General features: G+C 39.4%; 3 protein-coding genes across 7 annotated transcripts in view; 1 reads left to right on the forward strand and 2 right to left on the reverse strand.

Annotated features, from left to right (window-relative positions):
- Positions 1-239: 239 nt before the first annotated feature.
- Positions 240-8,727, reverse strand: LOC137975914 (galanin receptor type 1-like). Of its 2 annotated transcripts, none has more exons than XM_068823124.1 (3): positions 8,659-8,727; positions 4,011-4,125; positions 240-3,349 (listed from the first exon to the last, which is right to left on the reverse strand). In XM_068823124.1, the coding sequence occupies exon 3, from the start codon at positions 3,301-3,303 to the stop codon at positions 2,287-2,289; it is 1,017 nt and encodes a 338-aa protein (XP_068679225.1). In that variant the 5' UTR covers positions 3,304-3,349; positions 4,011-4,125; positions 8,659-8,727; the 3' UTR covers positions 240-2,286. The 2 variants fall into 2 exon arrangements, with proteins under 2 accessions (XP_068679225.1, XP_068679226.1); XM_068823125.1 differs by lacking the exon at positions 8,659-8,727 and adding an exon at positions 4,245-4,375.
- A 487-nt stretch (positions 8,728-9,214) lies between these two features.
- LOC137976706 (uncharacterized) lies at positions 9,215-17,943 on the forward strand. Its single transcript, XM_068824059.1, has 7 exons — positions 9,215-9,307; positions 11,028-11,285; positions 11,407-11,638; positions 11,997-12,139; positions 12,590-12,697; positions 16,922-16,994; positions 17,282-17,943. The coding sequence occupies exons 1-7, from the start codon at positions 9,215-9,217 to the stop codon at positions 17,455-17,457; spliced, it is 1,083 nt and encodes a 360-aa protein (XP_068680160.1). The 3' UTR covers positions 17,458-17,943.
- A 2,055-nt stretch (positions 17,944-19,998) lies between these two features.
- Positions 19,999-27,500, reverse strand: part of LOC137976006 (uncharacterized) — a 10,884-nt gene continuing 3,382 nt past the window's right edge. For 2 of the 4 annotated variants that reach the window (XM_068823251.1, XM_068823250.1), the window contains exons 2-5: positions 26,791-27,500; positions 24,580-24,915; positions 23,141-24,007; positions 19,999-20,136 (exon numbers count right to left, since the gene is read on the reverse strand). The exon at positions 26,791-27,500 is cut by the window's right edge and continues 775 nt beyond it. In XM_068823251.1, coding sequence (XP_068679352.1) covers positions 20,093-20,136; positions 23,141-24,007; positions 24,580-24,915; positions 26,791-26,875 — 1,332 coding nt within the window. In that variant the 5' untranslated portion in view covers positions 26,876-27,500 and the 3' untranslated portion in view covers positions 19,999-20,092. Of the gene's footprint in view, positions 20,137-23,140; positions 24,008-24,579; positions 24,916-26,695 lie in introns of all 4 variants that reach the window. The other 2 variants (XM_068823253.1, XM_068823252.1) reach the window with 2 other exon arrangements.

The following is a 27,500-nucleotide window of genomic DNA, read 5'->3' on the forward strand; positions in this document are numbered from 1 at the left end:
AATCTTCAGGGGTAGAGCGCAACCGAGCAAGGGGGTTTCTAGTCCAGCGCTTCGCGACTCGGGCAATTTTGGAAAATTTCCAAAACACTCGTGCAATTAATCCTTAATAGTACTCGGCCTCATGTGATTACCTATACAAATAAATTGGACCACTTTTTTTACTTCTTACACTTATTGCATTCAACTTTAGTTTATTCATCCTTTGAAATGGTAGGAATGATTACTATTATTTACAGCAATTGCTAAAAATTCATTGCATCTAATGTTGAAATATTTTTTACATATGAGTCAATGAGTTAGTGCAGTTACCCTAGCCCATAACATGAAAGCTAAAATTTCAGAGTGCTTAGGCCTAATCACTGAAAAGAGGGCTTAGGCTTGATCAATAAATAATTATTGCTATTTTGACTGTGAGTCTCATTGACTCATGACTCATTGACTAATTGACTAATTGACTCATAAATCATGCGATCTCTTTACATATGGAAAGGTAACAGGAGTTATTTCTGTGAAGTCTTATTCAGAAAACTGCAAAATGGGATTAGTATGCACCTTTCAAATGTAGCTTTGTATGCTCCTTTGCTCAATGTGTTTGAACGATTATTACAGAAGTATGAAGTTATGGTTTTTTTAAAAGTTAAATCTAATGCAAGGGGATTAAAATTATTGAAGCAGCTGTGTTGCAACCAGAGTCCGCAAAGAGAGGTTAAATAATTTGTTGTACTGGAAGTACTTAGTAGGCCAGCGTGAAATTTGTGAAAAGTTTTGGAGGGTGGCACTGAATCACCTTCAACAAGTTTTCTAAACTTTGAAGATACCTAATTTTATATCCTCCTGCTGTTTTATTGCTAGAAGATAAAATCAGTTCCTGATTAAGTATTTTTGTAGTCAATGTGGTGAAAGCATATTATTAGCAGTAGTAATATTTTGTTGTAACAGTAAAATTCTCCCTGCTTAAGTAAGCTGGATTTCTGAATCAAATTCTCAACTTAGAATGTTGGGCTATTCAGAGTTAACTTAATCTTTGTTTAATTCTATAATTTGGGGGGAAGCAAACAATTGGCATTTTGCTTGGAACAACTATAACAATATATAATTGCAACTAAAAGGTTTCCTTCTAGTGTACCCAATATGAGGTGCTATGACATGGTTATTATTACTGCTAAATTCACTTTTAAATTTATTTTTGAACGACTGAAATACATTTCTAAATTTTCCCCTCGGTCTTAATAAATTTTCCTCTATGGACCACTAGAATGGCAATTTTAACAACTTAATTTTGAAAAAAAAAAAAAAGCGAAAATGTAAGCATTTTCTGTTAGATGCGGGCCCTCGCGGAAACATCGTGTAACTACTTAGTTGGAAAAGAAACCATTTGGAAATTTAGTGGTATCTTTTTTGTTCCACGCTTGAATTGAAATCAAGATGGTAATCCATTAGCTGGTAAGCTCCTCAAACGAATTTTCACTCGAACACTGTCACAGCAACCGAGACTCGCGTTGGCCTTGAAATTTTTAAAGAAATTTCCCTCGTAGCACTGTTGGCTTAAAAGAGAATCTAGCTGGCATAGAAACGCACTATGCAGTCAAACGTTCGTCCGTTTTACTGGCCTGAAAAAGGGTCTTTTTTTCTGTCGACGGAGATCTAATAAACACCGAATGGCAGCCATGTTTGATTTGAGGTATTGAAGTCACATGACAAGGCCTCGACCAATCAGACATTTTTCGCCAGTGAATACGAGTACGAGTTTTCCGTACTGAGCATGAGCATAAGGTTTGGAGGCCGACATTTTTCGAAGTGCGCGTGCTCAGAACGGAAAACTGGTACTCATAGTCGTCTTCGTCCTTCGGTCTAAAGGTCCCTATTTTATTTGCTGTTCTAAGAACAATTTACGCAGCATTTTCATAGCCTTAGGCTATTTAAGCCTAGTACATGTAATATTGGGTATTAAAATGACTCTACCTATCAAACATAAAAGGAATGTAATTAACTTTCACTTCTGTTCTATGATGTCGTTAATTTCTGATTATCCTCGATTTCCTGCATCAACAATATTTCTCAGACTGATTTTATTTTGTCTGTAAATATTTTTTCATCATTGTGGCATATTTTTGCTGTAGTTTGCTCTACCAGGGTCCTTAAAATTGAAGTGAAACTGTAATACATAAAACTAGAGCAATTGAATATAACTTAAGCCGCCGGGATCAACTCCAACATTTCGCTTTTAGAGGACGCAGCCTTTCTTTTTCAATTCTAGGAGACTTTTCGTCATCTAAGAGAGTAGGGTTACATGGTACGTACGGAAGTCCGTAATTGCATTTCACGAAGTTCGATGGCATTAACCGTGGTATTACGGCATGCAATTTTCTTTAGGAGAAACACGTAGCCCCGTCGGTAACCAGAACTTGCAAATGCGTATATGAAAGGATTTACAGCAAGGCTGAGAAGCGCGAGGTACTGTGTCGCATAGTGGAGATCAATGATGAAAGCATTGTTTACCTCGCTGTATTTCATAATTAGCAAAATTCCGTAAGGAATAAAAGCCACAAAAAATATCAATGTGAGAATTATCAAAAGCCACACCAATCTTCGCTTTTCTGTGATTTCCTGTCGTGTTGCTCGTCTTTCTCCGTTGTTGTTGAAGATGGTTTTGTTGATGTACATGCCATATATGATAAACGAATAACAAAACATGATTATCGTAAAAGGAACAAGGGCAAGAATCACTACAAAACAGTAGATGTAGACTACTATACCCTCCCTTGCATCACCATAGCTACAGATTTCCTTATCGTCAGGTTTAGTAGTAGCGAATAGTGGCGTCACGAGAGCAAAGGAGGCTGACCAGATTCCTGTAATAACGCAGGCAATCCTTTCAGAAGTTAGTCTGCGAGATGATGTCAGCGGTTTCACAAGGGCATGATACCTTTCTATTGCTAACAACGTCAGTGTCATCACTGTCACTAAAAACGACACCAAAGACACGTTATTGGTGTAAACGAATTTACAAAGGAAATTTAAGGCAGCACTTGTGAAGGAAGATGGAGACGAGAACCTTGATAGAATTAAGTGTACAATCGTAAAGAGCAGCGTAATAATATCTGCTACAGCAATATTGACCAGGAGATAGTTGGTTGTTGATCTCATCCCACGGATGGCCTTCACCACTGCTATGACCATTGAATTACCGATGATACCAACACTAATAATAATGAAAATAATAACCAACGTCATAGTCCGTTCAGTGTACTGGTCTGATTGGCTCAGCTGCTGGGAGCTAATGTTGCTCGACTGGGAAGCCATGCGTGCCAATGTTTTCCAAAATGAGGTATCACTGACTGACTGGAGTCTACAGGAAGATAGGAAGGAAGTCAAAATAACCAAGGAAAGAAAGGGACGGGGGGAAGGGTTGGGAGCTGAAATCCTCCTAGAGTCACATTTTGGCACTCAAATGGCTCAGATAGCATTTTTGGGTAGCGAATAGTTCCCTGGGAAAACTCGTGGAAACTGTAAATGTCACCTAGCGATTTATCACTTTCTCATTCTCGTTCTCATCCACAATTTTACGCCGTATTTTTTCCTTGCCATAAACGAGCATTTTATTTCGAATTTCTTCACCAGATCGCCATTGAGCCTTTTACGTGCATGCAGGCTAAAGTTTGTCCTCAAATTAAGAGATCGCATTTTGAGGATTTCATTTAAATCTTAAGCTCGACTACTTTAAAAAGAAAGGAGTCTAGAATATTCTTGAACTCATGACCAGGTTACCCCTTATCATTGGGTATTCATCAAATTCCGGAAGTATCTTGCACTGTACTCGCATTATGTTGTGGATCAAATGGAATGTCAGCTTCAAAATTGCTAAAGGATGATACACACAACAACTATGGAAAGAGACTGAGATGATGATGTCATTCCCGGCCTTAGCTGTCTTCATCCTATTTTGAGGTCAACAATATTTTCTACAAATCATATTAAATTGTTCTGACCTTGCTTACATCAATACTTACTTTTTCTTTGGGTTTTCCTGAGACCAGGAAAACGAAGGTCAGAGATCGATAGGACCTCCCGTCGAAGTTGTATTACAATCGGTCTTTTCCAATAACTGTTTTGAATCATGCGAACCTGAGCAAATGTAAATCAAACAAAATTAAGATTCCATGATTTTGCTATGTTGTAAGCTCTGGGAAATTATTAAATTGTTCTGTCAACTTATAAGCGTACTATAGATGGTTTTCACTTACGTGACTTGGCTGCCATATTGGTGTACAAAACAATACAAAATGTATGCATGGAATATGCATAAAAATAGAGTTTGGTTCCCAAAGGAGAGAACGTCTATTGTTCTTACATGAGGAGCTTAACTTGGGTCAGGAATGTGGGTCCCCGCTGTTTAGGTAAAAAAAATTTACCAAAATCTCAGTGGGAGTTGTAACAAGACTCACACTAAAAAAGCAGAGCGAGAGACAAAGGGAGAGAGAGATGTTAATGTCGACATATTTGTTGGGCCGAATTCGTCATAAAGTTTTAATGACGACAAATAACTCAAATTACTTTAAATTAATTTTGAGTGATGTGTCAAAATAGTCCAGAGGCACAGGAAATCAATCTGAAATATTTTCTAAAGCACGGTTTACAACGGCCAGCATCATGCAATTAAAGAATGGAAAATTATTTCTTTATTCTCTTTATTTCAAATTAATTTAAACACAGGCAAATTATATCTTAACTTTCAGGCTACCGAGATGCAACTTGTTTTGCCCGGCATACACTTTTCTCAACAGCAACGGTGAATTGGTTCTTTTCTGATTTTAAAGCAATCTATTTTTAAGTTTTATACTTATGGAACTCGATAACTGAGGAATAAAACTCAACAGCTATTACACCTTCGAACATCTGCTTCCCTAATTCTCCGGTTAAACATGAAACGCGTTAGTGATGTATTGGTGTATTTGTTAATTTAAACACAGGCAGTTTTTTCAGTTGTCAGTTACCTTTCAGGCTACCGAGATGCAACTTGTTTTGCCTGGCATACACTCTTCTCAACAGCAACGGTGAATTGGTTCTTTTCTGATTTTATATTTAAAGCAATCTATTTTTAAGTTCTATACTTATGGAACTCGATAACTAAGGAATAAAACTCAACGGCTATTACACCTTCAAACATCCGCTTCCCTAATTCTCCAGTTAAACATGAAACGTTAGTGATGTATTGGTGTATTTGTTAATTTAAACACATGCAAATCATTTCTTAACTTTCAGACTTCCGAGATATAACTTTTTTTGCCTGGCATACACTTTTCTCAACAGCAACGGTGCATTGGTTCTTTTCTGATTTTAAAGCAAACCATTTTTAAGTTTTATACTCATGGAACTCGATAACTGAGGAATAAAACTCAACAGCTATTACACCTTCGAACATAATTCTCCGGTTAAACATGAAACGTTACTGATGTATTGGTGTATTTGTTCATTTAAACACAGGGAAATTATTTCAGTTGTCAGTTAACTTTCAGGCTACCGAGATGCAACTTGTTTTGCCTGGCATACACTTTTCTCAACAGCAACGGTGAATTGGTTCTTTTCTGATTTTAAAGCAATCCCTTTTTAAGTTTTATACTTATGGAACTCGATAACTGAGGAATAAAACTCAACAGCTATTACACCTTCGAACATCTGCTTCCCTAATTCTCCAGTTAAACATGAAATGTTAGTGATGTAGTGGTGTATTTGTTCATTTAAACACAGGCAAATTATTTCTTAACTTTCAGGCTACCGAGATATAACTTGTTTTGCGTGGCACACACTTTCTCAACAGCAACGGTGAATTGGTTCTTTTCTGATTTTAAAGCAAACCATTTTTAAGTTTTATACTCATGGAACTCGATAACTGAGGAATAAAACTCAACAGCTATTACACCTTCGAACATCTGCTTCCCTAATTCTCCGGTTAAACATGAAACGTTAGTGATGTATTGATGTATTTGTTCATTTAAACACAGGCAAATTATTTCTTAACTTTCAGGCTACCGAGATGCAACTTGTTTTGCCTGGCATACACTTTTCTCAACAGCAACGGTGAATTGATTCTTTTCTGATTTTAAAGCAATCCATTTTTAAGTTTTATACTTATGGAACTCGATAACCGAGGAATAAAACTCAATAGCTATTACACCTTCGAACATCTGCTTCCCTAATTCTCCAGTTAAACATGAAATGTTAGTGATGTAGTGGTGTATTTGTTCATTTAAACACAGGCAAATTATTTCTTAACTTTCAGGCTACCGAGATATAACTTGTTTTGCGTGGCACACACTTTTCTCAACAGCAACGGTGAATTGGTTCTTTTCTGATTTTAAAGCAAACCATTTTTAAGTTTTATACTCATGGAACTCGATAACTGAGGAATAAAACTCAACAGCTATTACACCTTCGAACATCTGCTCCCCTAATTCTCCGGTTAAACATGAAACGCGTTAGTGATGTATTGGTGTATTTGTTAATTTAAACACAGGCTTTTTTTTCAGTTGTCAGTTAACTTTCAGGCTACCGAGATGCAACTTGTTTTGCCTGGCATACACTTTTCTCAACAGCAACGGTGAATTGATTCTTTTCTGATTTTAAAGCAATCCATTTTTAAGTTTTATACTTATGGAACTCGATAACTGAGGAATAAAACTCAACAGCTATTACACCTTCGAACATCTGCTTCCCTACTGAATTCTCCGGTTAAACATGAAACGTTACTGATGTATTGGTATATTTGTTCATTTAAACACAGGCAAATTATTTTGTCAGTTAACTTTCAGGCTACCGAGATGCAACTTGTTTTGCCTGGCATTCACTTTTCTCAACAGCAACGGTGAATTGGTTCTTTTCTGATTTTAAAGCAATCCATTTTTAAGTTTGATACTTATGGAACTCGATAACTGAGGAATAAAACTCAACAGCTATTACACCTTCGAACATCTGCTTCCCTACTGAATTCTCCGGTTAAACATGAAACGTTACTGATGTATTGGTATATTTGTTCATTTAAACACAGGCAAATTATTTTGTCAGTTAACTTTCAGGCTACCGAGATGCAACTTGTTTTGCCTGGCATTCACTTTTCTCAACAGCAACGGTGAATTGGTTCTTTTCTGATTTTAAAGCAATCCATTTTTAAGTTTTATACTTATGGAACTCGATAACTGAGGAATAAAACTCAACAGCTATTACACCTTCGAACATCCGCTTCCCTAATTCTCCAGTTAAACATGAAACGTTAGTGATGTATTGGTGTATTTGTTAATTTAAACACAGGCAAATTATTTCTTAACTTTCAGGCTACCGAGATGCAACTTGTTTTGCCTGGCATACACTTTTCTCAACAGCAACGGTGAATTGGTTCTTTTCTGATTTTAAAGCAAACCATTTTTAAGTTTTATACTTATGGAACTCGATAACCGAGGAATAAAACTCAATAGCTATTACACCTTCGAACATCTGCTTCCCTAATTCTCCGGTTAAACATGAAACGTTAGTGATGTAGTGGTGTATTTGTTCATTTAAACACAGGCAAATTATTTCTTAACTTTCAGGCTACCGAGATGCAACTTGTTTTGCCTGGCATACACTTTTCTCAACAGCAACGGTGAATTGGTTCTTTTCTGATTTTAAAGCAATCCATTTTTAAGTTTTATACTTATGGAACTCGATAACCGAGGAATAAAACTCAATAGCTATTACACCTTCGAACATCTGCTTCCCTAATTCTCCGGTTAAACATGAAACGTTAGTGATGTAGTGGTGTATTTGTTCATTTAAACACAGGCAAATTATTTCGTAACTTTCAAGCTACCGAGATATAACTTGTTTTGCGTGGCACACACTTTTCTCAACAGCAACGGTGAATTGGTTCTTTTCTGATTTTAAAGCAAACCATTTTTAAGTTTTATACTCATGGAACTCGATAACTGAGGAATAAAACTCAACAGCTATTACACCTTCGAACATAATTCTCCGGTTAAACATGAAACGTTACTGATGTATTGGTGTATTTGTTAATTTAAACACAGGGAAATTATTTCAGTTGTCAGTTAACTTTCAGGCTACCGAGATGCAACTTGTTTTGCCTGGCATACACTTTTCTCAACAGCAACGGTGAATTGGTTCTTTTCTGATTTAAAAGCAATCCATTTTTAAGTTTTATACTTATGGAACTCGATAACTGAGGAATAAAACTCAACAGCTATTACACCTTCGAACATCTGCTTCCCTACTGAATTCTCCGGTTAAACATGAAACGTTACTGATGTATTGGTATATTTGTTCATTTAAACACAGGCAAATTATTTTGTCAGTTAACTTTCAGGCTACCGAGATGCAACTTGTTTTGCCTGGCATACACTTTTCTCAACAGCAACGGTGAATTGGTTCTTTTCTGATTTTAAAGTAAACCATTTTTAAGTTTTATACTGATGGAACTTTATAACTGAGGAACTGGGAAATTTAGAATGCCCAATTGTAGCTGTGTAAAATTTCATTCCGGGCTAATTGATTTCCCAGCATGTCACAGGGAGGGACATTCAATATTAATCACAGACTTATCAATTTCCTAGCTGCTACCATGATATCCTGATATCATGAAATTGAACTTAACAGCAATTATTTTACCTAAACGTTTGAGCGTGAGCCTGTATACCGGGAAGGCTTCCAGCACCGAATTCCCCGACGTCAACATTGTTTACTGCCTCCACTGAACTCATTTGAAAACATGAATACAGAAATCCATGACATTCAGACGAAGACTGCTGAATTAATCCCCCCACAGAGGCCAACCAAAGTTATTCCGTAAGCTTCGTCCCCTTTTTTACCAGAATTTCGGACGGCGAGTCTAATCTGCAGGTCGCAGGTCGCAGGTCACAGGTTGCAGGTCATTGTTTCACCAATACAGAAAGTATCCTAAACATTCTTAAAAGCTAACCTTAGGCCTAAAAACTTATGTTTAGGCCTAATTAGGCCTAAGGTTAGCTTTTAAGAATGTTTAGGATACTTTCTGTATTGGTGAAACAATGACTGCAACCTGTGACCAGCGACCTGCGATCTGCAGATCAGACCCGCCGAATTTCGGAACGTCATCACCATTTTCCCGCAAAAAGTTACCGACTTTAAGGCGACAAATCTCTCTTCGAAAGAGCTGAAAAAACTTTCCTTCGACATTTTACCCTGGATGCCAGAGGTCTTCTCGCTCACCAGCGGCGAGGAGCGTCGAAGTAGTGCTGGTCGGCGAGAGACGACGGCGACCTGTACCATTTTTGCCCAGGTGAGAGAGTTAATCCATAAATCCTATAGAACGAAAAATGGTTCCGTGTCCCAGCACTAACCGCCACAGTCGATACGCGCAAAGGAACCGAAATAGATTTGTGTTCCCCACAAAATTCATGTCGCCCCTAAATATGGTCATTCAATTGTGGGAGGCGCGGTGGCCTCATGGTTAGTGCGCTCGACTCCGGATCGAGTGGTCCGGGTTCGGGGCCTGGCCGGGGACATTGTGTTGTGTTCTTGGGCAAAACACTTTACGCTCACGGTGCCTCTCTCCTCCCAGGTGTATAAATGAGTACCGGCGAATTCAATGCTGGGGGTAACCCTGCGATGGACTAGCATCCCATCCAGGGGGGAGTACAAATACTCCTAGTCGCTTCATGCTTCGGAAACCGGAGATAAGCGCCGGCCTGATGGGCAGACTTTACCTACCTACCAATAAAAACTTAACTACTTTTTTCTGATTAACGTAACTCGGTTCACAGTACAATCCGATCGATCCTGAATGCTTTAACACTTTTCTGAATACGAAACACCTTTTGTGTTATGTCTTTAGCCCCTCATGCACCAACATGGCAGCTGTGACGTCACGTGAAAACGATCTATAGGAGGTTTTCACGTGAAGTCATCGCCGCCATTTTGGTGGACGAAAACACCAAATTATGTTGTGGGTCAAATGGAATCAAATGTGGGTCAAATGGTCAGCTTCAAAATTGCAAAAGGATGATTACACACAACAACTATGGAAAGAGACTGAGATGATGATGTCATTCCCGGCCTTAGCTGTCTTCATCCTATTTTGAGGTCAAAAAGATTTTCTGCAAATCATATTAAAATGTTCTGACCTTGCTTACATCAATACTTACTTTTTCTTTGGGTTTTCCTGAGACCAGTAAAACGAAGGTCAGAGATCGATAGGACCTCCCGTCGAAGTTGTATTACAATCGGTCTTTTCCAATAACTGTTTTGAATGATGCGAACCTAAGCAAATGTAAATCAAACAAAATTAAGATTCCATGATTTTGCTATGTTGTAAGCTCTGGGAAATTATTAAATTGTGCTGTGAACTTATAGACCTCTTTCATAATGGCGGCCAAATAAATTATTCTTTTGTTTTAATGCTAATAAGCCCTACTAACCTCGCTACGACGAGCAAATTTCAAAAGAATATTTGTTTTAAAACGAGGGCAGTAGGTCTAATTAACATAAATACAAAAGAATGTAAAGTTGGTCGCCATTTATGAAAGTGGTCTATAAGCGTACCATAGATGGTTCTCACTCACGTGACTTGGCTGCGATATTGGTGTACAAAACAATACAAAATGTATGCATGGAATATGCATAAAAATAGACCTTGGTTCCCAAAGGAGACAACGTCTATTGTTCTTGTACACCAACATGGCCGCTGTGACGTCACGTGAAAACGATCTATATATGCAAATTGTGAAAATTGATGTAAATTGATATAAATGTGAGTCTCATAGCTGAAGGGTTAGTTCTAAAAATTGAGAGATACGTGCAAAGGTTGACTCAAGAATATAGTGCATAGCATAGGGTGGTTCCTACGTACTCATGGGCTCCTGGCTCCTGCAGGCTATGCATCCCCCCGTCCTTTTCGTAATCAAAAAGACAGTAAATGCAAAAGCAATAGCTCGCTCGGTCGCCGACTCAATGGCAGTTGCGGCGTACTAAAAGATTCTATATCTTTTTTTATTCTTCAGAATTTAAAGACCTTGTTTTGCCTCTTTTTCACCAGTACTAACACACGTGGGCCATCATGTACCGATCATCGCACGGAGAAATTTGATGGGAGTAAAAAATGGACATACCAAAGAGTATCCCAGTGGTTCAGGAAACAAGGCGGGGATAACAGGAGAATAGAGAGCACTATTTTGGGAACAAGCAAAGTCTTTGAGTCTAAAGGTGACAAAGATTACGACCCTTGGTTGGAACGCTTGAAGCTATCGGCCTGGTTCCGGGTTACTCCATAACCTGTATCTCACGGTCGCCCTTTAGAAATAACAACGCTTGAATATCATGTCGGTAATATATTTTTCTCTTAAGACTAAACTGATACAGAACAAATATTTGATTGTTCAGACGACCCAATCCAAACCTGACACAAAGCAGGACTCCAAGGCAACAGGATTTGTCCAAGAGAAGCACAAAATGACTGACAAACCGCAGAATGGGAAGAATCGAGCACTGCTGCCTACCACAAGACGAGTGGTTTCACAAGTAAATGTTATGAAAACCTTGCTGGCATCGTACAAACGAAACACTGATTTCAAATCTGAATACGTCACGATTGAATTTGCAAAACGCCCAGAAGGTAAAAAACTGATTCATTCCTTGAGGTAACTTTGCTTTTGCAGTCAAAAGAGGTATCAGCGAATGTCTTATTAATGCAAAACACTGCACTTAATGTCTTTACGTAATTGTGTAAAGTTGTTTGTGATTCTTTTTCGGAATGATCCTGGAAACGAAAATTAAGGAAAAGGTTTCCTGGCTCCTCTAGCCCTTTTATCATAGCCTTAAAACAACACAACAATGTCTTAATTTTAAAAACCGGATTGTTTTATTTTATTACTTTGTTGGTGTACCCATATATCATTTTTGACAAAAAATATGATCTCTACCTGAACTTTAACCTCTTGAGACATGTGTATCCGCGACTCGTTCATTTGCAGATCGTGCAATAGACATGGGCTTCTTATTACACGGAGGAGTTGATTGTTCAATCATCCCTGGCGATTCGGGAATTTTTGTCAAACACGTAATCGCTGGCAGTGTCGCGGATAAAAAGTTAAGTCCTGGGGACAGGATTTTGTCGGTAAGTTGATTCACTCGCCCATTGCTGTAGACCACTTTCAGAAATGGCGAGCACCTTTAAATTCTTTTGTATTTATGTTTAATAATTAGACCTACTGCCCTCATTTTGAAACAAAAATTCTTTTGAAATTTGCTCGTCGTAGCTGCCGGTAAAAAGACCACGCAGACATATGTGATAACACAACGTTTTCAATCAAAGAGTACCTTAGCTAATATACAAGACGGCGGACTAGAGCGGGAAAAGACGTCAACAACACTAGTTCCAGTCCTTTTTCCGAGCATATAATGACAGTGACGAGACTAGAAAGGCCTATTAGCATGAAAACAAAAGGATATTTTATTTGGCCGCCATTATGAATGAGGTCTATGCTATGAATGTTTAGAAGTAATTTTTAGAAATGTCTTTTACTAAAAATATTGCATTAACAAGGTTGTATTTGATTGGTTGAAGATAAACGGACTTAACGTCACAAAAGTAAAATTGACATGCGCACAACAAGCAGTGAGGAGGGCTCAAGGAATGGTCAGACTTTATATCAAGAAAGCACCTAACAGACAGGTACAGTACAGTAGTGTACTATCCCACCCCCCCCCCCCCCTCCCAACACACATTTGTCTTCTGAGTATCCCGGAATCTGATTTTGCAAAAGCGAAAGAAAGTACAAATGCCCAATGCATTAAAGTCATTAGACTTGACTGAGACCAGTCATGTGTTGAGTTGTGTATCACTTATCCTGTTTTGAAAAACTTGGTGAGCCTGACTAGCAACCCGTCCGATGTTGTTCAAAAGGTAGATGGGAAAGGAAAGGAAAGGAAAGGAAAGGAACTTTATTAAAGTGTCTAGTCGTTCTAACGCTGGAGCGCTAATTGGGGACACTGTAAACTGAAATTAACAATGAAAGCAAATCAAGTCAAATGTTGGTTTTTGAGGAGAGGGAAAACCGCCGGGGAGTACCCGGAAAAAACCTCTCGGTGCAGAGTAGAGAGCCAACAAACTCAACCCACATATGACGCTGAGTCTGGCGTTTGGTAGAAAGTGAGCCCCCAGAAAGAAAGAAAAAAGACCCAGAAAAGTGTATTTAAATGTGAGCGGCACGTTCAGCCCTTCATTCAACTCTCATTGTACCTGATGAAGGCTGGTTTTGCCAACCGAAATATAGCCGTTACACCACTAAAATCAAATCTACGTTGTACACCCATTCTCAGCTAACTGGGACCATTCGCAGTTTGTAAAGTCAAAAAATGAACTGTTACCGATTTTCATTTTACTAACATTTCTGAATATGATAACTTTTAAACTTCCTTTTTCTGAATTTGCGCAATTAACGACCAAGTAGTTTGCAAGTTAAACGAAAAAATGTTCAACCCTTCTTGTGAAAAAAAGAAACTTGTGATTTTTAGTGCCTCGATAGGAAAAACTTAACTTTAGTAATGGATAAGTGTCATTGCAAGTAAACTTTTGTCGTTTTTAATAAACATGTATATGGGGAAAAATTAATTTGCTTTGTTATTTGTACTAACTTGTAACTTGTCAGAAATAACTTTTTAACAATTTTACAAGTTTAATCATATTTTTATCGATATGAAAATTCCATTTTTTATGTTTTCTGTTACGTTTTAACTTCGGGAATGTAAAAGTCCGCATTCATCTAACTATAAATGCTACAAACGAAACTATTTAACCACAAACTTTTTAATTGGTATTTTACGCCGAAAGATAAGCGGAAACGGCCTGAAACATGGTAACGTAATTTACAAATGACAGTAACGTAATTTACACTGTCTCGCTATTACTCTATAACACACTATTACACTATAACACTGATAACAATCTATTCCTGATAACGGTATAAAATCACAGGTTCACCTAAACTCATGCTCTGTAAGCTTTTATTCTCATGAAAGAAAATGTGAACTACACACTTTCGATTAACTACGACTGATAAACTTGAACAACACAATTAAATTGAAAAAAATGACTATGACCTTGGACGGAGTATTAATAACAAGGCGTTCGAGTTTCTGCAGTTCTTTGCAATGTAAACTTAATTTCTATATGTGATATATGTTCTTTTTTCTAGTTGGTAACGTAATTTACATCCACTCATAAAGCAATAGAAATGGAATATGAAAAGCAGTTTTCAATCAAACCACGCCACTTTTCAGTTCCTTCTGACAAAAGTAGCTCAACCAGTGTTTTCAGTAAAGTTTTCAGTTTATTGTTTTATTTTTAAAGCTTAAAACGTACATGCCGTTGCTCGATCAGTTCAACGGTTACATCTGTAACCTTAAAGGTGCGCCCAGTTCTGCCAAGGGTGACCGGAGGCTCGATTACGCAGAGAATGCTGTGTCTTTCAAGCCACAAAACATCCTTTCGAGCAGGCCACTTGAAACTGTTTCCTTTTCCTCTTGTCATGAAGGAGACCTACAACTCATCGTCATCTTCGTCAATTTGTACGCGGCTAGTTTATCTTTGTGGCTTCATAGTCGGCAGCTACCCAGTCATTGACACGTACGGCAAGTTGGCTGTCAAGGGGACCACTAAACTTCATTTAAGATGGTGACTGCTTCCCACCCACAAGTTGAGTCTGCTTGGAATCCTTCGTCACGAAGGCAGTTACTGCAGTAACAAGAGGTCTCTCTTACCAGTACTTTTTCTGCTGAATTGCCAACCACAGAATGAAGTTTCATCGTTTTTGGAATCCCCTTGACTTCTTTGTATTTTCCTTCAAGGTATGCTACTGCTTTACCATACTCTTCTTTACTGTAAAATCTGTACGCGACTGAGGAGCTAGTTTTACTCGTTGAGGCCCGCTCGAAAAAGTCATTGACATCTTGGATCTTGACTTTACCTGTATTTACTGCCTCGTCTGCCATCCTCTTTGCGGTTCCTCCCACTCCATCGCATAACCTTTTCCGTGACCGGCTTCGACTGAAATAGTTCCACACAGCCGGAAACCCAAACTCACTCTTGTGATTAGCTGTCACGGCAAAGATAGTCTTGTTTCGGTACTGTGAGGTGGGGCTGTCTGTCCAGTAGCAGATGCAAGTCAGCGGTGTGACCAAACCCTTTAACTCAGATAGGAACTTCTTCAGTATTAGGTATATCGATGATGAGTTGTGGGATAGCTCATCAGATACGAATACAAAGCTCTTGTGCTTTAAGTGGCCATCAGCATCTTTGAAGTAAACCAGAGCACGTCGTAAGAGGGCCAGGTTTTGGTGATGCTGACAAAGACAGGTATTACGGGAAGTGAAAGATGCCAGAATTATGTGCTTTGGCCTCAGTCGGCAAAATGTTGCATGGGACATCCTTTGGTCTGGGTTTTCTGCTTTGAACTTGTCAAAAAAGTTGTACAAGTAATCGCACAGGATATGTGCTTCTGCACCTTAACGCCTGTTTCATTTCTCTTTGCATCGTTCTTTCCTGGCATCATTCGACTATTATCATCCCTTTCCAGGAAAGCTTTAACCATCTCTTGCTTGGCTTGATGGATCTGAAGGAGGCGCGTCCTCTTCTCCATAACACAGGATTTACTTTGGGACTGCATTAGACTATTCCTCGCCAGTCTGGTCTCCTTGTTCATCCTTCTAAGAAGCCTGGACTTCTTCTCGATTTTTCCAGAGACGATATTTCGAATAACCTGCTTGCTTCGGTTAATCACATTCAATCGGGCTGATTCACGAATCTCGTCCACCAGGACGTTGCTGAACAGAAGCCTCTTTATTTCCGGTAAATTACGTTACGGTAACGTAATTTACATTGTCTTCAATATTATTTCTAGCGATTATATAATGACAGTAATATTAAAACTGATACATGAATTCTTGAGTTTCTAGAAGGCAAATATATTTTGAACACCTGTTACCAACTTGCTGTATTCCGTAGGTAAATTATGGGAATAAATTTCAGTAACGTAATTTACGTGAAAATTGCCCAAAAGCCTTTCGTTTGTTTATTTTTTCATGATGTTTGGATAGTCCCCTGTTATAATTGCTGTGGTTAAAACAGAAAGACAAAAGGGATAAAAAATCGTAATACACATATCAGAATACAAAATTTGTCAGTCAATCACTTGCCCAGCAAACATGGTAACGTAATTTACCCAAAATCATTGGACAGCATCTCTTGACAATATTCACGGAAGGCAAAAAGGGTGTCAAGCTTACAGCTCTTATCTTTATAATCGTCTGTATAATATGTACAAAATGGGCACATCTTCAATGGAAAGTCTAAAGCGTTTACTGGCTTAAAGGTCACTTGAAAGTACATTTTCTTCCGTGTGACAGGCTATTTTCAGCAACATTGGATAACATAAATTCTCACCAGAGAGTAACCTGAAAAGCTAATTCGATGAAATTTCTCCGGGTATTTCCTTTGGTGTTTAAGATCAAAATAAAACACATTTCAGTGATATAGAATGTCAGATACGAAAACTGAAAAAAGCCCAAAGCGTGTGACATCAATGGTCCCTGTTAGCTGAGAATGGGTGTGTATCGGCTCTTGCCCAAAATATTTAGCTTCTCAACTTGTAAATTACGCCGATTATATCAAGCCATTGATCCAACGTACACCGACAGGAAGATTGTCCACGGTTGCTTGCTTCAAAACTCTTCATTACACCAATAGCGTTTTTGTTTCGTAGCGTTGGCGTATCTGAAACTCCCCGCTACGTTGCTTCATTAGTTGCTCCTCACATCTATGGCAGTTCTTAAATTATTGTACAACAGTTGTTGATAGTTTAACATACTGGCTTTCTTGTTTTCTCGTGTTTCAAAATAGAAAATTATCTACGAGGCAATTAAAAAGGAAAACCGACGAGATTCTTCACCTTTCAGCGACGAGGATATTGAAGGTGCCTTAACAGTTTTGTGAGTACTTTGAATAACTAGCGTATTGGCTTCATACGCCAAAGTCAGGTATTTACGGCAGGATTGCGTGACAATTGAGGGAAGGCAGCAGGTCATGTGACGCTATTCAAATTATAAAAACCCCAATCTCGTTCCCAAGGCTTTTGCAATTAACGACGGAAAAGCCTTGGATCGAGGTTGGTCAAAACAGGTGGCCCATTACACTGAAATAAACGTTGAATGAACTCTTGAATGAACAAAGAAATACTCATATGAAGTATTTAAACAACAGATTACGAAGATGCCTTCTCCGTATACGACGTCAAGGGAAAAGGAAATATCAGAGTCAACGATGTATTTCCTCTGATTCGTTCACTTGGTCACAATCCCCTTGAAGCCGCGGTCTGGTGTTACATGAATGAACTGGGACTCACAGGTAAGAAGAATTTTCCAGGGTCGTTTTATTAGTTATCTTCGAAGTCAAGTGGCAAAGTGTATCCAGTCGATTGTACGAATAATCTGGTTGGTGATGCTATATTTGTTGTCTTTTGGGTGAGCTATGATGTTATTGGCTTCTTCCTTCTCAGAACTACACTTACATGGAGGATTGGTTTAGCATGGGACTAGCGTGCGCGAGGTCGTGAGTCTAACTCCGGCCTGATCAACACTCGGCGTCTTTAAATAACTGAGGAGAAAGTGCTGCCTTTGTAATTACATCTGCGAATGGTTAGAAGTTCAAGTCTTCTTGGACAAAGGGTGGCTTAGTGGTTATCTATCGAGCCTACCACCACTGCAAGCTGGGGTTCAACTCTGGCCCCAGCCTGCATTTGGGCTGAGTTTCAGTTGATCTCAGCCTGACTCGAGGGTTTTCCTCCGGGTACTCCGATTTTCCTCCCTCATCAAAATCGACTCACAGATAATTAACATCTAGCTGTGGTGCTGTGCTCCGACATCAACATGGACTGTATAGCGGCATCCAGAGGCGCCTTCGTATGCTTTCAGCCGGATATTGTGAGCTGCGCCCTTTCGCAATTCAGTCCTAAATACTGCAAGTAAAGGGTGATTAGCACTGCCAATTATGATTATTATTATTATTGTTATTAAAAAATTAGTATTATCATCATTGTTATTATTATTTATTATGTAGGTCACGTCTCATAACCCTTGTTCCTAAGAGGGTCTCAATGGGGTTAAGCGTGTGGCGTGAAACGTCCAAAAAATTAACCGTGTGTCGTGAATTATTTTGTCCAGATAACCGTGTTGTTTGTAGCTTTTCCTAAGCTCTGAACAATTATTTGATGTAAAACTTAAGCGTGCTCCGTGAAATCGCGAAATTCTTAACCGTGTACCGTGTTTGCTACACCCCCATTGAGACCCTCTCCTAAGTGTTGAACACTGCGGGAAGTTTAAGATCCCACAGAGTAAATGATAAGAGCAGGGCACAGAGTTCCCGGAGCAATGATCCCACAAATTGTAAAAATATGTGTAAATTAAAACTGAGTTGAGTACATATGTAATAGGCAATTTTCACGATGGCGTCATTTGACTACAACTACCACAATTCAGTTTGTTTTTCTTTTCATATTTAAATTTTGTATTCCCAGTGGGGCAAAAATAACAATAGCTCTAAATAACATGAGAGAAGCGAAACCTGAAGGATTCTGGTACTTGTAGTCATATGGCGTCATCATGCAATGTCCTATTAGCGCATCTTTCGCTTAATTGCAATCGTCTCTCACTTACACTTAAGGACGTTCGCGCCCAAAACGTTCCCACGTACAGATTTTTTTAAAACTTGCCACGCAGAAAGGTAATGAGCTACTTTTGCCAAAAAGGCAAAAAAAAAATTGGGTGGTCACCATGCTCGTTTTCGAGATCATGAGGTACATTTTTAGAAGATTGCGTTACTTTAAGACGATCTTAGCTTACAACTGTCAGCAATAAAAATACTACATTAGTGAAATTTAGATCAGGTAAACGTACTCAGTTCAACATAACGAATATAACTAAATTAACCTTTGCAGCTGATGTCTTTTTCTGAGGTGAAATAGACCTTGAAAAACGATACATATTAGTCTAAGAAAGAAAACTTCGGTCGCACGAGAGCATAAAAGGCCAAATATTTGTAACTTCTCACGTACAGATTTTTTTTGTTTTTTGTTAAAATGGACAAAATCAAGAAAGGAAGGGATCTACGGAAAGGAAAATGGGGGTCACCGAGCATTCAAGAGGGTAAAATCGCTGCGAAGTTCTCAAAGCGATTGTTTATTCGCACTGTCAAGCCATTGCGTGACATTTCCGAGAAGACCTGGATCCAAAGCTATCCCATGATCCCACATACTTTCACGTTCTATTCTTCTGGAAAATTTTTGTGCCTTTAGCATCATCGTGTTTACCTGCGTTGGTCTGCGATGCATGACGTGTGCGTGACATGCGCGAAAAAATGCGCAGTAGCAATGGGCGCGAACGTCCTTAATTTCTCGCGTCCTTGTTCAAGTAAGATGGACTGGATTGCACTTTCTGTCAAGCATGAAATTTTAGATTACCAGTGTTATAAAAGTGCTCTGTGGAAGCCTTCATTTTACACAAAAAAAAATGACAGAAACGTATTTAGAGTTATCTCGAACTAAACATTTCGACCCCACGTGAGCAAAAGCATACTAGAGCCGGCGATGAATTGGTCAGCATTTAACGCATCGCTTTCACCTTTAAACTACACTCTTAGATATTATCGGAACAAAATAATTGAGTGTGTAATTTTTTTTAGGTTCCCAGACTTTTGGATATACAAGTTTGTTAGCGATATCGGACCTCTAGAATTTCCTTGTCCGCAATCCGGTAATCAATGGTCATTCGTTTGTCCTTTGCCACGCTCTCTTCCAACATACGCGTAACATTGCGACTGCTTTGACCAAAAGGAATCTTGAGGTTTTGATAAATTTCAATTCCCGTATAAACATCGACCACGTGCCGTTCCCAGGCTACGCTCCACTTTATTCCCGGTTTCATGACCACTCCTCTTATTTCCATAATTTCTGCCTCCTCATCGTCATCTTCTTCTTCTTCTGTCCCGTGATCCTTTCTATCTTCATTGCTATTCATTTCAGTGGAGGGTAAGAGATATTTCAGTTGTAGTTGCAATCCAAACTAAAAACATAAGAAAATGAAGAAAAAACAGCCCTTCGACTTTACTTAATGCCAAAAAAGAAACAACTTTTGTTTTGATTAGTAATGGTAATAGGATTGAGTGGAGTCCAATTCTGTCTGTCATCATACGAGTGATAACAAAATCGGATGACCGCGCAGCGGGAGTCCGTTTTGTTTATCTTACCAATTAATCGTAAAATTTACAATTTCCGAGAAAAGAAGAAGAGCTAAGCTATGAAAGAAAGGGAAAATTTGCATTAAAAGACTGACAAAGAAGTCGTAAATTGTTTAATGTCGCTCTGAAAGAAAGAAAGAAAGAAAGAAGAAAGCCCCGATTTTGGAGTGTACACTGTTTCTATGGTGATTGAAACCAAGGATGTGATTGGTTGATTTAAACTACAACGTTGAATGTGATTGGTTGGGTGAAACTACATCTTTGAATGTGACTGGCTTATTGAAGTATCCGATAACAACTTGGCAAGTGAATTAGTGGAAAAAAAGAGTTTTTTTAAACCAATCATAAGAGAAACGTGCCCACACGAAAAGACCAAAATCTACATTTTTTTGGTCTTAAATTTTTACAGATGCCGCGTAGACTTACGCATGTGCTCAGCCATATTACCCGGGTTGCCACAGGGCGTTTAATTAACCTCACAAGCAAAGCACAGCCGGCCAACTTCTTATGACCAGCCAAAGGACGTGGTAGGGAGTTCTTTCTTCTGGAGAAGGTTTTGTCCTTCGTGTCGAAGGAAACTCTCTGATCTAAGACTGGAGCTAGCTTCGTTCCACAACTTATATGAGGGCACACCCTGTGACGACTTCATTCCTCAAGGAAGCATTTGCATCCAGTTATACTGATACCGAACATTCTCAAGCACATATGTTTCATTCTTTAATTTATGGTTATCTTCAGTACATTTTTGGACCTGATTATGTCTTAAGTATCGAAAATGAGATGACAATAAAAGAACGAATGATCAACATTTCAATAACTTTTCATTAATATTAAAAGCTATTTGTTGAGAATGTACAGTACGTGTGTTTTATTTAGTGTGATGAGCCAGTTTCAGCCTGAAGGTTCAGATTATGAAACGAGAGACCTAAAGTGACGGTTAACCCTTGAGAAACCATGGTTTCATATGATTACTTCCCAGCCAACTTAATGAAAATTCTATACCTTTGACTCAAAAGTCGTTGAGCTCTAGAAAAAGAAAGTTTGAACGTCCTTGCCTCCCATACAAGTAAATTTGAAGAAATTCTGTGAACCTTGCATGAAATTCAGTTATTGAAGGATCTGCAGGAGCGAACCGACCAAAATATCTACTGCATACCTGATAATGAGCAAAAATTCATCTAGTCTAATTTAATGCAGGTGTATTTCTTGCCATTTCCGGTCTGATACCTTGCCAAGTTATCCCCGGGGCATCTTCTCATAGCACTGGGATCCCTCAGCAAGGATTTACTCCTTGCTAGACCAAAGTCATGTTAAGAAGGCAAATTTACACCTTCCATATTGCAAGAAGTGGTATATTTACCTACAAGTTCGTCGCATTTACATTTGAGGACAACTATTACAGTAACTGTGTCTTTCAAACTGGATTAGTTAGCGCTATTTTCATTTGGTCAGGCATACCCCGTGTGCGGTCTCCTGATGTCCGGAGTCAACTATGCAAAGAATTCTACCTTAAAGAGGGTCATATTTTAGGGTCGCATAGTGATAGATTTAATCGCAAAGTGATGACTCATGGAGGCGAGAATGCTAAAACTACCAACCCCTTTTCCGCTTCTCATAAACAATTTTTTTTAGCTGCATACACGATGATGCTCTAAGTAGGTATTTCTCTGATCAAGAAAATGGCACACGAATATGGTACTGTTAATTTACCGTGAAGCTACTTGAAACAGATGAAGTGAACATCTTGTTTACGTATTCCGCGTTCCGCGGAATTGTTGAAAGGGCTATCCACGGTGTTTGTAATTTATCTTTAAACTTACAGCTGAACTTAACGACTATCGTCACTGTTAACATATTGCTTTGCAAGAACGCACGCACTGGATTAGTTCGTCCCTATCTTGGAGATTTAGGGCACTGTTGAACAGTACCAAATTAGTCATGCATGCTCGAAGGCTAAGTACTGATCTTGGCTAAATCATAAGAGCATCATTACTAATTTAAGGTTTATAGGTAGCAATTGTAACACAACGGTGATTTGAATGTAAATAAAGTATATAAGGTCGTTTCATATCCCCCATAAAATATCTTCTGTACTTACAATTACGTGGAATCGGAGCTGCGGTTGTCGCATCTAAGCAAAAGAAGCTTTGTTTTGGGTGTGGTTTTGGCGTGTTACGTGTGAATGAACACATACTTTAGCCATATGCGCTTTTTGAATCAATTTTGTTGACAGCTTCTCAAGACACCGTTTAAATAAATCGATATTTACTCGGTCAGGGTTCGATGCATCAACAGATTGAAAGCAACCCGAAATTAGAAATACCGTTCATCACAGCCTTGACCATCTTGAGTAATGACACCGGCAACTGATGACAGACAACATGTTTTTCTTCTTCAAACACATTGCTCGCATTTCGCCCTGTCTCAATTCATTTAATCTTACGGTATTTCTTTTTGAAAGTACTCCACTGCAAAAAATATCAATGCATATCCTCCTCTTAAAAGGTGTATATCACAAGAGCAGCACGAAGGTGAATTGCTGCAGGAGACAGATCCCAGAATTCTTGGTCGAGAAGTTTTGAGAACAGGAAGTTCCCAGAGTCATCGTTCCCTTGACCAGCGGTCGTTCCGCTGGACAAAGGTAACGGAGGTTCTAGGAACGCGATTGGAAATTGGTCTAAACACAGCTGAACGTTAAATCATTTTAAATACGTTTGCCGTATCGGAGACAGCGTATATACTTAGTGCAAGCTTTGCAATTTTTCTTCTCAATGTGGAATGTGCTACCCTCAACGAAGCTGAAGACGTTCTCATTTTTTACAGTCTTACCATCATCCACAGGCTCCAAGTAATCCGGTTCATCGTTTTCTTCGGGTGCCTGATGGTGCTCTACGACTGTAGCAAGCGCCCTTTGGTTGTGTTTAAGTTGAGTCTTTGAGCCTGGTGCTGGTTTGAACGATTCATTTGGAGTCGTTTTGGTAACCTCTGTTTCGAATAATGGAGTTGTCGTTTTTTTGGTGATGTTCGCGAAATCTTCATCACTTATAATTTCTATGTAATCAGGGAAGCTATTCCCGTTATCATCCATGGCAGAGGAGGACTGGGATTCCTCGTTCTTTAACTGTAGTTGCTGGTACAAGTTGATATTTTGCTGATTGTCACCTTTCTTGTCGTTCTTCGTTTTCGCTCTTAATTGAGGAGAAAGAGGCTGGTACGTCGATTTTGGTGGCGTTTGCGTTATTGGTTGCTTGACAGTGGGGCGATGGCCATCGGTTTCCGAAATTAAACTGCAGTTTGTTATGGGCGGATTGGACAAGCACGAGTCTATTCTCTGATAGACATGTGGTTCTTCTTCTTCTTCTTCTTCTTGCCAACCAGCGTTATCACTATTCGGAGCATGCTGCACTTGAGAGGCTTTTTTCGGCGGAATATCATCTATCCCTTTCTGTCCGGGATCTTCCTGATTACCCGGTTGTGAGTTATTTTCATCTAGATCGTGTTCAAAAGCCAGATTTTCCAATCTACCTTGGGATGCTGTTCTTCGTGCAAGAGCCTTATTCTGCTGTACTAAAGTCAAATGGCGTTTTCTCCTCCTTTTCGTCTTGCAGCAAATGTAGTAAGTTAACCAGATATTGAGAATATATGACAGAGCCATACCGCACACCAGGACGGTTATCAAAAGTGTCGTCGAAAACACTGCAACACGCAAATCATATGAGTTACAATACAGCCATTTGACAGACCAAAACTTTGAAAGTCTTAGGAAGGGTTTCGTTTTTGCAAACGTTGGCCGTGCAGCACTTATATTTGAACAGACTTTACTGATTAGAGTGCAATGTGCTAGTTTTCTGCCCTTTATGAACCATGTGGATCCATGTGGGCCCACACAAGGACAGAGAAAAACTCTGACCAGGGTGGGAATTGAACCCACGACCTTCGCGTTAGAATCACCGCTGCTCTACCGACTGAGCTACAAGGTCAGACGGGAGCAAGCCGTGGAAACTGAAGATGTTAAAGTCACGGCAATGAACATGTACGAGTACATGGAAGGGTTACGTTAGAAACGTTAATTTGGAAGTAACGAAAGGCGAGCATGGAATTAACATTCAGCCTTTAATGGGATTGATTCAATGCGATGCCGGTGATAGGTTTACCAAATGAGTTCTCGAGCCATCTGGGTGAGGGTTGGTCATGTTGGCGACTTTATTACCGTGTGGAGAAACAAAGAGTCCAGAGGCAATAAAACGACAAGAAACTGGTGACTTTACTTTTGTTCGGAGGTGAACACAGGACCCCAACGTCCATGCTGTGGTCACATGACTTGTTGATGTCATGGCTTTCCCAGCTATCGTGTTTACACTGTAATATTGTCGATTCACTCCCTTTACAATCTATATCTCTGATGAATATTGAACCGGAGCCTTTACCAAAACCAGCCATTGGGACAGCGGCTTCTGCAAAGGAATAGGTCAGCTGTCTACAGATAACAAGCGCGTCATTTAAGTCCCAGTCTTGATCACAAATCGTGCCCCAGTTCTCGCCGTCTTTGCTAATCTCCACTCGTCCGGCGTAGGCAAGAGATGAACTTCTCAAGCGAATGTGAACTGCGGTAATGAAAAGAAAAGCCACGCACTATTAGCGAGAAAGTAAAACAAAAAAGTCTACGACTTTACACGCTTGTGCGATTACTCAGTATATGTTATGCTTTAAGTGCTTTATTTGTAAAAGGCTGATCTAATCAGCGAATAAAAATTATCAAAAACGAAAAGGGCAAAGTCTGGTCGCAAGGTGAAGGAAATATTAAAGATTTCGTCACCGTTCAATCCCCTTTTCCCCTCTTGCTTTTTGAATGTCGTAAAGAATCGATGATGTTGATTCGTAGCCACTCGATTGAACTGACGTCTCCTTGCAAGCGGTTCATTAGTTTTAGTAAACAGTAAGAAATTTAAGAGCGTTAACTTGAAGATATTCCAAAATTCGGGCGATTACTATATAAAATGCCCATTGATATCGCGCGCCCACATATGGCAAAGATGTCGAGAATCAATCCAGAGCACATAGGCAGAATTCGGAGCTACGAGCAACTGCAAAAAGACTGAGCTGAGACTCACTGTTAATAACCGTACAACTCGGCGTGTCATTCAAGTCAGCGCATCCACACCCCTCTCCCCCCCTCCCCCTCCCTCAAGCAAATTGTCTCCACTCCACTTGGCATGTTAGTTTGAATATCAACATTTTAAAAGGAGAGAGGGGAGTGAGGGGCGTATTGATTTTTTTTTTTTTTTTTTTGAACTGGAAAAGGGATTTTAGGAAGAAGTGAATTTTCGATTCAGTGTCGCAGCCTTTTTGCAACTGCCCGTGTAAAGTCGTTAGCACCATTTCGTAACCGCCGAGAACTGTTTTAGGGGATCATGTGAGTATTTTGGCAACGGACCCGGCATCGCAATACCTCACACAAGTGAGCCTGTTCTCGGGCCCATCTTACGGGTGGGAGAAACACGGGTGACCAATGATAAGCTTCGTTGTCAAGTCACGGTGTGTCATAGTGCGTTTGGGAAGAAGACTCCTTCCACGATGTTCTCCACTGATTTTAATGGTTCACAACGACGTTCTGTTTTTCAAATGAAATCTTTGCCTCTTTTCATTTGAAAAAATAATGATTCAAGTGATATAACTGTCTTGATTCATTGTGCCTGGCAGCTGAATCAACACCCTTCGCCGAAGTGACTGCCAATCATCGGGGGCGCCGGATGTAGAATACAATAATTTAAAGTCTGTCGCCATTTGTGTACTTAATCTGGCATACTTTTGAAAAAGAAGAACTGACTGTTAATTTGAAATGACAATTAAACTCGCAGGTGCCACCACTTTTTTTCCTCGTTATATTTGCTAACAAAAATTTTCTCTTGATCCCAAGCATTGTCACAGTAGACTGATATTAATACCCTCTGCTTTGATTTCAGTGAAATGTTTTGTTTCCCTGAATCACTTGTTTATCTGCGGAAGAAACAGGTCTTAAATATCCAACAACACCCACCGAAAAGAAAGGAAAGATTATAGATAACGTTCTCATTGTGCTCTTACAGCGAATGATCACTCGGCATTCTTCACTGAACGAAGAGAAAAGACGTTCAGTAATTTTACCGTTATCGTTTCACTAGATAAAAGGTCGATAACGACTCGTGCCTCCATTGCAAGCCTGATAAATTTTTCAGATTAGGCTCCATCGCCACATCTGTATAAACGCCGAAAATTTTCTCCCCGCGGCTTGTGTCAGTCCGTCGACCATAGTATTCCATAAGCCGGGCTACGGCAGCCTTAAAAAGCGAATTGTAATAACTACGAGTAGAGTCATTAAAGGTGGAAATATTTTCGATTTTTTACCGTATTCTCCCATTGTGACAATAATTGGTGCTCCTTGCTGAATCTTTAAAAGCAGACAATAATTCAGAAATTAAAGCAACATTCAAATCAAACACCTTTTGTCCCCAGAAATTCACTGTGGTTCTTTCTTGCTCTGGCGGCAGCAATGAAGATAAGAATCGTGGGGAATAACCCCTTCATGACGAGCTCTTGATATGTTGATTTTCACGTTCTTCATGAATAGATATATCAAAGTTCCGACCTTGCGTGCCAATTGTGTCACTTGGTGACATTCCTGCCCACTGTTGGGTCCCAGTCCTTCGGGACTTTAGGGCATAAGTGGCCAAGTACGACGATTCTGATCACTCGTACTTACAAAATTTTGACCTTTAAAGCTAATGGCGTCTCTGTGCTGGTTTAAAATAAACAATCGAAGAGAGGGAGACGCTAATAGCCTTAAAATAGTTGTGAATTTTAGATGAAAAAATCTTTATACGAAATAAAGAAGGCCCAATGAAAAGAAAAATGTCTTTCCGCCATAGGTGCCAAAGCAGAAAGCAATGTTCTCGCCTTCAACTTGAATTATTTCATCAGTTTATTTGACACAATAAAATTGCAGGCGTCTAAGGAAACTGAATAACTTTCGGAAAACAGACAAATCCCCGTCAACGCCACCACGTCTACGAAGTCCAAACGCTGCCGTGTATGTAATCTATGTGACAAACAACTGAAGAAAGAAATCATAGTGCGATTCGCACAACGATATTAGCTGGTTGATGGCCTTTCTTTATTTAACAGCCCAATAGGTGCTTTTTACCTTAAATCA

Source organism: Montipora foliosa, chromosome 11 (genome assembly GCF_036669935.1).
Source record: "Montipora foliosa isolate CH-2021 chromosome 11, ASM3666993v2, whole genome shotgun sequence".
NCBI classification, from domain to species: Eukaryota; Metazoa; Cnidaria; class Anthozoa; order Scleractinia; family Acroporidae; genus Montipora; species Montipora foliosa.

Excerpts from the sequence above, each read along its gene's own strand:
- LOC137975914 (XM_068823124.1), bottom strand. The coding sequence starts at position 3,303 with ATGGCTTCCCAGTCGAGCAACATTAGCTCCCAGCAGCTGAGCCAATCA.
- LOC137976706 (XM_068824059.1), top strand. The coding sequence starts at position 9,215 with ATGCCAGAGGTCTTCTCGCTCACCAGCGGCGAGGAGCGTCGAAGTAGT. Across the intron at positions 11,639-11,996 it reads ATTTGCAAAACGCCCAGAAG|ATCGTGCAATAGACATGGGC; the intron begins GTAAAAAACTGA and ends GTTCATTTGCAG. Across the intron at positions 16,995-17,281 it reads CAGCGACGAGGATATTGAAG|ATTACGAAGATGCCTTCTCC; the intron begins GTGCCTTAACAG and ends TTTAAACAACAG.